Source organism: Rhea pennata, chromosome 2 (genome assembly GCF_028389875.1).
Source record: "Rhea pennata isolate bPtePen1 chromosome 2, bPtePen1.pri, whole genome shotgun sequence".
In the NCBI taxonomy this organism is placed as follows: domain Eukaryota; kingdom Metazoa; phylum Chordata; class Aves; order Rheiformes; family Rheidae; genus Rhea; species Rhea pennata.
The window spans coordinates 25,237,319-25,250,374 of record NC_084664.1 but is presented as its reverse complement, the minus strand read 5'-3'; the positions used below and the strand labels follow the sequence as shown (position 1 = coordinate 25,250,374).

The following is a 13,056-nucleotide window of genomic DNA, read 5'->3' as shown; positions in this document are numbered from 1 at the left end:
AATTCATGCTCAATAAAAAAAAATGGGGTTTTGCTGAAGACACTGAGCATGCATTGTACATTTTTATCATGAAGGGCATTTTTATGCTTTTGAAGGCCAGACAAAACACTTTCAAACTGCCAATCTCCAAAATTACAGGTCACGACAAAAAAACAACAATAAAAAAATGTAGAACAGGTGTTAAAAAACACATTTAGATCTTTTTATTTACCTTCCAGGTCACAATGACATTCAAGCTATAAATGTAGTATACAGCACACCTAGGTTATGCTGACAACCTTCTCTCCTCCCTTAACACAACTCAAGATTTTGATGTGACCAAAAGGTTCCAGAAATAATCAAACACTAGATAACCAAACAAAACTAACAATATAACAGAACAACAAGAAATGGTAATGTTTGACCACTGTATATTCTGGCTTTCTTCACTTTGACTTCTAACTTTAATGGAAATGTTTTTTTAAGAATCTTCAAAGATAAGAATATGAGGGTTCCGGCTGCTTATTTCATCAGATTGATACTACTAATAAACAGTACATAAACAAACAGTTTACTACACAGTGTCTTCAAAAAAAATCACTAAAACAGCATATTTCATACAACTAACCACATTATAAACATGTTGTTTTGTTACCAGAGCAACTATTTTCTTTTTAAACTAAAAAAACACCTGAGCTAAAAAATTAAACTGTTTACAAAAGCATTTCTCATTATCTCAGGTATGTAAGCTATGTGAGCATACATTAGAGGAGATTAGAGGAGATAACCTTTGTATTAGTGAGGAGTTAGTAACAAAGCACAGACTAGATGCCCAAAACAGCTACAGACTGCTTTTAATGCACTATAAGCAATCTGCAGCAATGTTTTCTTTCTTTCCACCCTGGTGTTAGTTTTTTGGCTAAACAGATCGCATAAGAAAACAGAAGTCAAATGGCATGAACTGAAGAGATCTCAAATACGATTTCGACACTACGTTAACTTTAGCAATGCATAGTCAGTATCTCTTAACATAGCTAAAATATATCAGTGATAATTTTATAAAATTACTGATTACTGATTTTAATTACATAATTATTAAGTTGATTCTTAGTTTTACACTTTGATAAAGCTGTTTATCCTAAAAGAAACAATCAATCAACTGCATCTCAAAAAGCTGTTTCATCTACAATACCGTGTGATCATTTATATGGAAAACATACGATCTAAGCAAAGAAATTAGAATTTGTAAATTAACTTGGCTGTCTGCGTACAAGTGGATGTGCTGCCAGAAACCTATCAATAAAAAGGTCTGTAAATTTTTAAGATTCTTGGTAGTATAATTTCCTTGTGATATGCTAAATTTTAACAGGGCTATATCTTGTCATACCAGAAAACTTCTGACAGTAAAAAGATTGTATTAGCTGCAAAAACAGTTCATTCCTCTAGAACTGTGAGCACAATTTCTGCAATAAAAAGGCATGGCACTAATTTTAGAATATTAACTTCAGTTTGGCACCATAAGCCATATGTGTTTCTTCCAATACACCACAGCTCTGTATCATCCTTTAGCAGACCTGCAACTAGCACAGGATGAATGCTCAAAGATGGACAATCTGACACTTCACAATTTTCAGCTCAGCAAAATAATCACCCTCAATAACAAGTACTCTAGCAATTACGGACCAGATCGTAATTTTGCAGGATGAGGATACTTATCACAGCCAGATCTACATCACCCTCTGCCAGTCTCTGGGTGTAGTGGCTGAAATACATCATATCACAGTTAAGAAAATGAGCCAAGTCTACTTCAAATTATGGCATATCAAATAACAACCCTTCTCTTGTCCCAAAGATAACTAAGCTGATCTTAAGACTATCTCTATCTAAAAGCACTGAGAAAAATTCCAGAATTTCCATAAATAAGTATTGAAAAACAAAATACATCATATATTTGGGTTTTTTCTCCTTTTGGGAAATGGCTTCAACCATTAATTAGCATACTGCTGCACACTGGGGAAGAAAAACGATCACCTCTTAAATTAAGTCATTGTTGATGTAGTCTCTAAGATAGAAAAGACTACTTTAGGGGAAAAAGTTGTCCTGAAGGTAGTCTGCTGAGTATTAAGTTACATGCCCTAGCACAAGAACACAGCCAAAGACAATTAAGATTGATTTACGCTGCTTTTAACAAACAGGACAACATAAACTCTGGTACCCAAATCAGAGGGTCTTAGAGCACTGGAAAAATTGTATCTGGCGACTCAGATACCAAAAATAGTGGAGAAAAGGGAAGGGAAAGACTAGAAAGGTCTACCATTCTCAGAATGACTATTATACATTCCCTACCGTAGCATGTGAAAGTTTGACTCATTACTCCCTTGGTTCAAACACCATTTCTATTTCTCATATTGTTCTTACGACTCTATCAATAATGCTGCTGTGTACTTAGATCTATGAAAACACAAACTTCAGCAGAAGAACAAGTAAGTTAAAAGATCATCACAGTTGTTTATAACAGACAAACCACAGATGACTGACAGAAAGTTGAGGATTAGATATATATTAAAGTAATAACTTGCTAATCTCACCAACGAATTCCTCATTATCAAGAAGAAGTGTAAAACCAGTGTGGCACACAGCCAGAGAGTTAAAGACTTTTTTCTAATGAGATTTTAGTTTTCTCTCCTTCATTTCAACATACAAGTTAAGTACAGCACGTGTTTTAACTGAGGATTTCTTGGTATGCAAGTTAGAGTCTTTCAAACTGAGGTTTGTTTTGGTTAGGCTTATGGGTGGCTCTGGGTATAAGAGAGTGACTATCTTCAAACCCCATAGTGATAAACCAGACTTTTTTGTTCAAAGAGCGATTTCCAGCACAATAGCCAAAATACTAGACCATTTGAAGACGGAGCAGTCTTGCTAGTAGCAGCTGAGTTTTAGTAACAAAACAACCACAACAAACAAACAACTGGCCAACCAACCGCATTCCTATACTGCTGTGCACACTGCACAAAGAACTAGTATAACTGGAAGACATAACAATATGTACACCTAAAATCAGGCCAGAATTCCCAAGGAAAGTAACTAAAAGGTTTCTTAGCTTGTGAAAATGAAGAAGAGACACGATCATCCAATAGTGCCAACTAAACCATGCAGAAGCTATCACGCAGAGCAGCCTTGATGCTGAAAAGGCATTAATGGGGCTGTCACCAGTATGATAAAGCAGCATCTTCATTCAAGAGATTTTCTTTGTTAATGACTTCCACCATTAGTAAAACCCTTCCACAGTTCTATTTACAAAGAGTGTCTGCATGTGCATATATACACACACAAATGTAACTGATCAGATCAAATACTTGGCTGCCTTTTTTTTTTCTCTTTTTTAATTGAAAAGAATTAAATGCATTTTACAAGCATAAGATAATTATAGCTGAAAGCTATTTTCACATGGGGACAGAGGGACATATAACTGTGACTTAATATTCACTTCTGAATTGAAACTTGGCATCTACTCTTGAAATACTTTCTTCCTCTGTTTTATAAACACAAATGAGTTATCTTCAGTCTTCTCCATTTTAAGACCAAAAAAAGATATCTGATTTCAAATATTCTCCTCCACTTAAAAAGTTTGTAGTTTTTAAAACATAAAGTAATACATCAATGCCATAAGAAAACACATGAAAAATTATAATGCCCATGTACTTTAATGCACCCCTCGATGAGACCGTCAAGAAAATAAGCACATGCCACATCTCACTACTACAGCGCAGGTACTTCCCAAGCCCTCGCCTGCACAAAGCCGCTTGGAGGCTAGACCTCCATCCCCAAGATGACTGCAAGGGAACAGCCCTGGCGGGACAAGACGGAGGGCGCAGGGAAGGGCCCTTTTCCGGCTGGGTGCTGCAGAGGGGCTCCCTGCTCGGCAGCGAGGTTACACCATCAGTGGGACCAAGCATGCTGAACACAGAGTGAAGCAAAGCAATGTGCCAAAGACCGAGAGAAGCATCAGCCGGCGCACACCAGGACTCTTCGGCATTGTTCTCAGTAACGAATCCTAAGGCAAAACAAACTGGCGTCAAACCCGAATGCAGTGCGGTGGTATCAGGGGGCAACACACTCAGCAGTGCCCTGCTCGGACAACACTACCTCAACATGCTTTATGTCACTGAAAGAATGACAAGATTTAGCAGCAGATGACAGACAGACTTCTTTTGTCTAGCTTCCTAAACCACTGGTCCACTGTTATCTGCTTCAGCATCTCATGCCTCAACTTAAAAGAATGTGCAGCCTGACCAAAAATAAATTACTAGACTTAGCGCAAAACAAAAATAATAATTTGCTTTTCCATGTTTTTGTCAAGGTTTCACTTTGGCAAAAGACACAGGCTAGTCAATTCTCATTTTTACTTTGTTTCCCTCTAGCCTGTTTTAAGCCAATTCAATTAGAGATTCGTGCCATACTGCCTGGTTCCGCACACTGCCGGGAAATATTTGTTATTTTCCAAACATTATTCACAAGAAGTGTTTGAAAAGACTGCAACGGCACGGTTGTTCCCAGCGCGGCAGCGCACAGGATACCACCACGCCACTACACAAATAACTGGTAAGCGAGGAGCAGAGCGAGCCTGTCCCCGCACAGCCCTACCCAAACCCAACCGCTCGGCGGAGCGGGACACCTGCGCAGGCAGGTAACCACACTGCGCGGAGAGCCGCGGCGGCGGCGGCGGGGCGCCGGGCGGGACAGCCCGGCAGGGAGCCCGGGCCCCGCCGCCGCCGGCCCGGCCGCGCGCCCCGCCCCGCCCCGCGCCCGCTCAGGGCAACGGCCAGCGCCAACGGCCGCCGCGGGCCAACGGCCGCCGCGGGCCAACGGCCGCCGCGGGCCGGGACTCACCGATCCGGCTGAAGCTCTCCGACAAAGTTCTCCGCAACTTTTTCATCCTGCTGATCTTCTCGGCCGCCTGCGAGTCGATCATGTCACGCACGCGGGCGCCCCTCCGCTCGCCGCCCCCGCCCGGGGCGCCCGCGGCGGGGCGGCGCCCGCGACCCCCCGCCCAACGGACGCCCCTGCCCCCGCGCACCGAGCGCCGCCCGCCCCCGCGGGCAGGGAGAGACCTCCGCGGCTCCCGGGGCTCCCCCCCGCCTCGCCCGGGCGGCCGCCGAGGGCAGCCGGACGGCGCCCGGCCCGGCCCCGCCGGGGGAAGGCGCCCTACGTGGTGCCCGCGGCAGCCGCGCGGCCGCCCGCAGCCGCCGCGCCGCTCATTTCATCGCCCCGTCCCGTCGCCCGGGCTCCCCCAGGCACAGCGAGACGCGGCGGGGGCGGGGGCGGGGGCGGGGGCGGGAGGGAGGGAGAAAAGTGCGGCGCAGAGATGGAGGAGTGAAAGGAAAGTCCGGCGCGGGGGTGCGGGCCCGGAGGAGGCGGGAGGGAGGGAGCGGAGAAGCGCCGAGAGAAAGGAGGAGGCGGAGCCTGGGCGGGCAGGGCAGGGCAGCCCCGCGCCGCGGCCGCGCGGAGGCGGCGGGGCCGGGCGGCCGCCACCGCGCGGGCCCTTCTCCTGCCGCCCCGCGCCGAGCCCGACGTCTGGGTGATACCTGAGCGGCTGTGGTACCTATGGCTGGTGCAAAAAGGGCACCTGGCCTTAAGCACGCACCCCGCTCTTCAAGGCAAAACCTGGCCTTGACCTGTGCTTATGGCTTAAAGCGCAGCCAAGTAATGCGCCTTCAGATGTGTTAGCCTGCCACTTAATGAGTGTTGAGAGCTTTTGATCTTGTTAACTCAACTGAGCCAGCGTTACTGAAAAATGAATCAGTTTAACCCATCAAGATGGATGGATATGTCTAGTCTAAAATACAAAGTAGCTGCTTTTTGGAAACAATGTGTGTTAGGTCAGGCAGTTTAGAACCAGGTGTACCTAGTGCAAATTGTATTTTAATGCGTATTATCTGGTTAAAATGAACTTGTTTTTTAATGAGGCTAGCTAACACAATTTACTGGGATTAGACTCTGTCCGTACTAAAAGTTGTTAACTCAATTTTAAAAGCACATTTGTCTAGACAAGCATTTAGATCAGCTGAGTTCAAGCCATCTGCAATGCCAAGCTCTTCGGGATAGGACCTATCTGTTACCATGTGTATATGCAGCAGGGATGGCAAATAGGTAGCCTCCTGAGGTGGAAAATTACTGTGTGTTTATATGTGTGTCTCTTATGACATATGAGTTTATGGGGAATTATCCTGCTATATAGCAGTATAGCAATGCAGTAACATGTCTTACACACAAATCCTGAATCTACAGACTGCATGAGAAGATGGCTTTCAGAGGTGTGAACTTTGTTGACCCTGTTAATGTCTTAAAAATGGGAGATGAAGTGACACTTTAATGTTGGCTGTACCATCTTATACAAGGAAGCAGAGAAAGGGTGGAAGCTGAAGCACTGCAGAGAGAAAATTGAGAGAGGAAAAAAGTAGAAATAAAAGTTTGGAAGAAACAGACAAGGAGTCTGGAAGGAGAAAAGGAGGGGGAAGGACACAAACACTTAAGGATATTTTATCACTCGGTGCAAAAAATGACATTTAAGACCTTAACAATAGTTAATGGTTTGATCTTTATTCAAATCTGAACTATTAGTTCAAATTAATACTAGTGAATACTCCTGCTTTGAATGGAGAGGGAATTGCCGTCATCATAAATAATATGTTCTGATCCAAAAGCTGAAACTGAGCTCAGAATTTGAGCCCTTTTCACTTTTTTGCATGTGCCATTTACACCAGGAGGCTTACCTGCCTGCTTTCTGTGAACAGTACAATAATTCAGGCTAGGGCTTTGTTTTGGCAATTAGTGATAGAGCTTCTGAGAGCCTCTGAGGAAGCCATGCTTAACTGACAGATGCTATCTTACCTACATAAATTAACGTTCCTAGCACCCACTAGAATTGGAACAACATTCCTATTTTTCCCTCTATTTCTAGGTAAACTTCAAGTTTATCAAAAGTTCATGACAAACCTATTTGCCACACTACTGCTCTGTGTTCTCCCTTTTTGATAGTACAGACAACTTGTAAATTCTGAGAAGTGTCTGCCTTTGCAGCTGCTTAGGACCAATCTACAAGCATATGTCAGGGTCTTTCAAATCAAAAAAAATTTTTGCCTGAATTAGATGTCAGTGTGGTGCCAGTGAAAGAAACCCAGACCTTGTCTTCTGCAAATTTTACAGTTTCCGTCCTCAGAGATGTTTCACAGACATTCTCCATCAGAGGAAGGATGAGCTTGAAGTTGTGCAGAACTGCACACTGCAATTTTTGTTCTTCTTTCCTCAGTGGTTTTTATTTGACAGAAAATTTCATGTTAAAGGCATTCTTTGTTCTTTCCTCCACACAAACCTTTTCTGTTTCCAAGGGCACTAGTGTGGCCAATTTATTGAAATCAGGAATGTGAAATCATTTTTGTAACTTTGATCAAGTCCATAGATTGGTGGTTCTTACTTTTCTTCTTCTGTATTTCAATCAGCCAGCGTAGGAAAACAATAAGGCAGAAATGTGCAATTAGCAAACCACAGAGATACAGCTATTATAATGATGACATTTTGCTTCTTTGTAGGGGCAGGGTTTTGGCTCTGCTTTTTATGTTTAAGGCTTTTGTGGTATGAAAAAAATAGTGTGAGCAAAATGCTAAAGAATATTGCTGTTTGCTACTTTTTTCCACAGGCACCTACAGAGTTTAAACTTGTTTACATGTAAAGCGACTTCTGTATTACAAAAAGCTAGGCAGTTTATTTGAAGTATCCTTTCTCACATCAACACCCCAAAGATACACCCTAAATAAAAACCTGCTGGCAGCTACTCTACACCCTCAACATCTCCTCATTTGGCTTTTGGTAAGAATTTACAATGAATCTTGACCTCAACTGCTGCCATTGAGTTTAATGAATCAGTTTGCAAATATAGGGATTATCAAGTGCAGTGGAAATATTTGCCAAGATATCAATTGCAAAGCAGGACAAAAGGAAACATTTGCCTCAATGCATCATACAAGCCAGTCAACCTAATCGCTTATGTATGACTGAGGTAAAGGTTAGGTTTATTACTTCTGGAGGAAAGGAGGCAGCAGGCAGTTTGCTTATTACTGTGTAAACTAACATATTGCTTAAAGCTATAAACAGTGCCATAGCGGGCCCGACACACTCAGGTTGACAAAAAACTCCTCTCTGCAGATAGAACAGACACACTTGCTCTATTCATTACTTGCAGGGTAAGATGAGATGACAAAAAACAAATCTGTGATGTGTGATGCAGATGGTGGCTCACAATGTAGTATAAAGATGTGCAGTTTCCAGATGTCAGGGTACTTGCTGTTGATTTGAAGAAGTAATTTTACATGGTCTGAGCTCTCTCACAGCTCTCTCTACTTCCCCCCCCCCCCCCCCCCGCTCCAACATTTCTCCTTAGGGATTCCTAAAAGGCCATGTACTTAAGTTACATTCCTGCTCTATTTGAACTTGTTTTGGGCCAAATGTTTGAATCTCAAAAACCTTAAGAGCACAAAAACTAATGTGTTTGTGAAAGAAATAAGAAGTTAATGCCATTGGTTTGGAGTGTTATGTACACAGAGTATTGTACTGGGAAAGCAGGCCCCCAGATCAAGTGGCTTACCCAAAGAGTAAGTAGGACAAGTTCCTCAGCAAATGAAGCAGGAACAGGATTGCCAAGTATAACTTCGTCTTGTCGGACCTTCATCTGCCAACGTAAAGCAGATCTTCATAAATCTTCCTGGCTGGAGACATTCTTTATTAGGCTGATCTACTCACCTTGAAAAGATCCTTCTGCTGCAGCACTGGGGACCAGAGTGCTAGGGGCTATGTTACTTGTTAATGCAGCAATTCTTTGGTGACCCTCCTATTACGAAGATGGATGTAAAGCAACATAGCCCCCCCCCCCCACCTCCCTCCCCCTGCCCTTGAAATCTCACTTTCACTTTGTCCTCTAGTGATACTCAGTCCAAGATGACTGTTCTCTGAAGAGAAAGCTAGGCTCTCTGCTAACACAAATGGGGCCATATCCTTAGGGATATGACCTCTAAGCTCTACCAGCAAAACGCATTAGTGACAAAAATTAGTGCTGAAAAAGAACAGGAGAATACCTGTGTGATCTACATCCAAATCATAAGTTGTTCCACTGAAAAGCTCTCAGAGCTGACATATCATGTAATTGTTATTAAATCCCAATTTTTATTACCTGTGGAAATTTACCTTGTTTATATTCTGTGTATCCCTGCCAATAATTGGAGAGCAAGGAGGCTTAGGGTGTCGTATCTCAAGCGTGACTGCCGTTGTGTCCGGATCCTGCTCTGTGAGGAACTGATGAGTTACAGCTCATACACGTAGTTCCAAAGACAATGAAAAGAGTTTGGTTTTCCCAGTGCCTTACGGCTGCTGGTTGGAGGTGACCCCCGTGGGCTGAACCACTAGTGATTTTTACCTCTCTCCAGTACCCTCTAGTGGTCAATTTATGTCATGTACTAATGTATGGGCTCACTTACTTTCTACGTTGTGCTTACTTTATACCATCACATTAAGGATAGAATGGCTCTTGGTGTATCACAGCATCTTTAAATTTCATACTTATAATTTCTGTCCCTGTTAGGCAGCTTCTTCATGGCATATGGAAGCACACTTTCATTTCTAGGGAAGTATGGTCTTTTTATGTTTTGACCATGACACAGTTAGAGGGAATTTAGAGCAAAGAGGAAAAAGCGTGTATGGCTACATCAGAAACCTACGTATTTCAAAGTAATAAAGTAAATAACTACTCAGTTATAGACCTAACACTTTTATGATGTATGCTACTGTGTAAATAGTGTAATCTCAGCGATTCTACTGAGCAAATGTAAGTATATTAGATTTTCAGGAATTTGTGAGCTAAGATACTTTCTAGTTTAAGATCACCTGGCTACCTAGCAACATAGCATTAATGCTGAATGTTGTTACTGTGAAATAAGTGGGAAAACATTTTTAACAATGATGTCATTTGCTTGTGCTATCTAGATAAAGGTCTAGTAAAAGAGAAAATGGGATTTAAAATGAATTTTGAAATAAATGTGATATCAGATCCCAATATTCTGAAGTCATTGAAATGTTCAACAAATACCCTTATAATGAAGAAGAGGCAAAATGAAGCAGCAGGAGGACTAGGGACAATGCATTTGGATGCACTCAAAAAGCATGTGTGAATCAAGCCATTTTATCATAAGTATTGGATAAAGGGTGTTTAATATCACTACTATTCACTGCAGTAAAATTGTTGGCTATCAGAACTATAGCTCAGTTTATAGAACTGGAAGATCTATGCATGTATGCATACAAAGCCAAACTGACTGGCTGGGAAAATATAATACTTGGAATACACAGTCAGACAAAATTTCTCATTGGCAAGGCTCCTCTTGTAGGTAACCTGTGTCTTTGGAAACACATAGATGCACAAACCTAGTTGATTCTGGCCATGAATATTTAAGTACTACAGATAAAATTGTAAAGCCATAGGCTGATGTCTCAAGAAAACAAGGTTGAAAGAATAATACTTTATTTCTAAGATTATAGAATTACAGAATAGTTGGGTCAGAAGGGACCTCAGGAGATCAGCTGGTCCAACCCCCTGCTCAAGCAGGGTCACCTAGAGCACATTGCCCGGACCACATCCAATTGGGTTTTGTGTCTTTCCAGGGATGGAGACTCCATAACTCTCTGGGCAATCTGCTCCAATGATCAGCCACTCTCACAGTCAAGAAGTGTTTTCTTGTGTTCAGACAGAATTTCCTGTATTCTGGTTTGTGCCCATTGCCTCTCATCCTGACACTGAGCACCACTGAGAAAAGTCTGGCCCTGTCCTTAACACTCTCCTGTCAGGTATTTATACACATAGATGAGATCCTCCCTGAGCCTTCTCTTCTCCAGGCTGAACAGTCCCATCTCGCTCAGCTTCTCCTCCTTTGTCAGATGCTCCAATCCCTTGAACATCTTTGTGGCCCTTCACTGGGCTCAGTCCAGTATGGCCGTGTCTTTCTTGTACTGGGGAGCCCAGAACTAGGCACAGTCCTCCAGATGTGGTCTCACCAGGGCTGCAAAGAGGGGAAGGATCACCTCCCTCAACTTGCTGGCAATGTTCTGCCTAACGCAGCCCAGGAGGCTGTTGGGCTTTCTTTACCCCAAGGGTGTATTACTGACCCATGTTCAACTGCCTCTTCACTAGGACCCCCAGATCCTTCTCTGAAAACCTACTCTCCAGCTGGTCAGCCCCCAGCCTGTACTGGCAAAAGCAGTTATTTCAGGACTCTGCACTTCCTTGAGCATTTTATTGAGCTTCATGAGGTTCTCACCTGCCCATTTCTCCAGTTTGTCAAGGATCCTCTGAATGACAGCACAGCGCTCCAGTGTAACAGCCAGTTTTGTGTTGTCTGTGAACTTGCTGAGGATGCTTTCGATCTCATCGTCCAGGTCATTAATGAAGATGTTAAACCGTTTTTGGCCCCAGTATTGACCTGTGGGGGAATCCACTAGTGACTGGTCTCCAGTTGGACTTTGTGGCACTGGTCACAACCTTCTGAGCCTGGCCAGTTTCAATTCACTTCACTGATCACTAGCCTGACATCTAGCCCACACTTCATCAGCTTGTCTCTGTAGATATTATGGGAGAAAGTGTCAAAAGCCTGACTAAAGTCAAGGTAAACAGCACCCACCGCCCTCTCTCCCCTATCCACCAAGCCAGTCATCTCAACATAGAAGGCTATCAGTTTAGTTAAGCATGATTCATAAATTCATGTCAGCTACTCCCGGTCACCTTCCTATCCTTCATGTGTCTGGAAATGATAAGCAGTATTAGTTGGTCCACCACCTTAGCAGGGATCGAGGTGAGGCTGACTGGCCTGTAGTTCTCCACCTTGCCCTTCTTGAAGATAGGAGAAACTTTTCTTCCAGTCCTCAGGAACTTCCTATAATCATCACCATGACCTTTTAAACATAATCGAGAGAACCCTTGCAATGACATCAGCCAGAGCCCTCAGCACTCATGAGTGCATCCTGTCAGAGCATACGGACTTGTATATGTCCAGTTTGTTTAAATGTCCCCTAACCCAACCCTTCTCCACCCTGGGTAAGTCATCTTTGCTACAGACTTTCCCTCTGGTCTCAGGATCTTGGGATTCCTGAAGGCCAGTCTTACCAGTAAAGACTGAGGCAAAGAAGGCATTGAGTACCTCTGCCTGTTCTGTGCCCTTTGTCATCAGTGTCCCTGCCCCATTTAGCAGCAGACCCTCATTTTCCATGGATTTCCTTTTGCTGCTTGTGTGCCTGTAGTAGCCCTTCTTCTTGCCCTTAATTCTCTAGCCAGTTTCAACTCCAGGTGGGCTTGAGTCCTCCTGACTCCATCCCTACATGCTCAGACAGTGTGTCTATATTCCTCCTGGGTCACTTGTCCCTGTTTCAACCTCTTTTACAGTTTCTGCTTCTGTTTGAGTTTTGTCAGGAGCTCCTTGTTCATCCACGCAGGCTTCCAGCCACCTTTGATTTTTGCTTGTTGGGATGGACCAGTCTTGAACAGGTCCCTGAATAGGCTGAAGCGTGCTCTCCTGAAATCCAGATCTCTCAAACTTTTTGTTGGCTTAGTTTTGGATTTTTTTTCTCCATTTTTAATACAGTTTAGTTCTTTACAATGGCAACTATCTTTGCCAGGCATGTTACAGAAGCCTATTGTTCTGTTTGTTTAACTCTCTTCTTTTTTGGAGAGCTCAAATTTGTATGAGAGAACATAATGGGAATATTAACTGCCTATAGAGTAGTTAATGTGCCCTAAAAAGTAATACAAAACATTTGCGAGGGTTATACATGAAGGACTCTAAAATGGAGATCTATGCTCATATCATTAAAATCTCATTTGAATTTAGGACATATATTCAAACATCTTTTATTCCTTCCTCAGGTTCTTGCTCTATACACTCATCTCTATCTCAAAATCAGCACCTGAACCAGTTAAAAACAATTCAGCCTATATGCCACTCTGCACAGGGGAGGTTTTGGAAACTATGGCTTACTATTTTA

At 43.0% G+C, this 13,056-nt stretch overlaps 1 protein-coding gene across 7 annotated transcripts in view; it reads right to left on the bottom strand.

Moving 5' to 3' along the window:
- The window catches only part of CDK14 (cyclin dependent kinase 14), a 335,131-nt gene extending 325,768 nt beyond the window's left edge, over nucleotides 1-9,363 (bottom strand). For 4 of the 7 annotated variants that reach the window (XM_062569092.1, XM_062569094.1, XM_062569098.1 and 1 more), the window contains exon 1: nucleotides 4,870-4,992. In XM_062569092.1, the coding sequence (XP_062425076.1) occupies nucleotides 4,870-4,951 (82 nt within the window). In that variant the 5' untranslated portion in view covers nucleotides 4,952-4,992. Of the gene's footprint in view, nucleotides 1-4,869; nucleotides 4,993-8,620; nucleotides 8,742-9,216 lie in introns of those variants that run through there. The other 3 variants (XM_062569095.1, XM_062569097.1, XM_062569096.1) reach the window with 3 other exon arrangements.
- Between the last annotated feature and the right edge of the window lie 3,693 nt (nucleotides 9,364-13,056).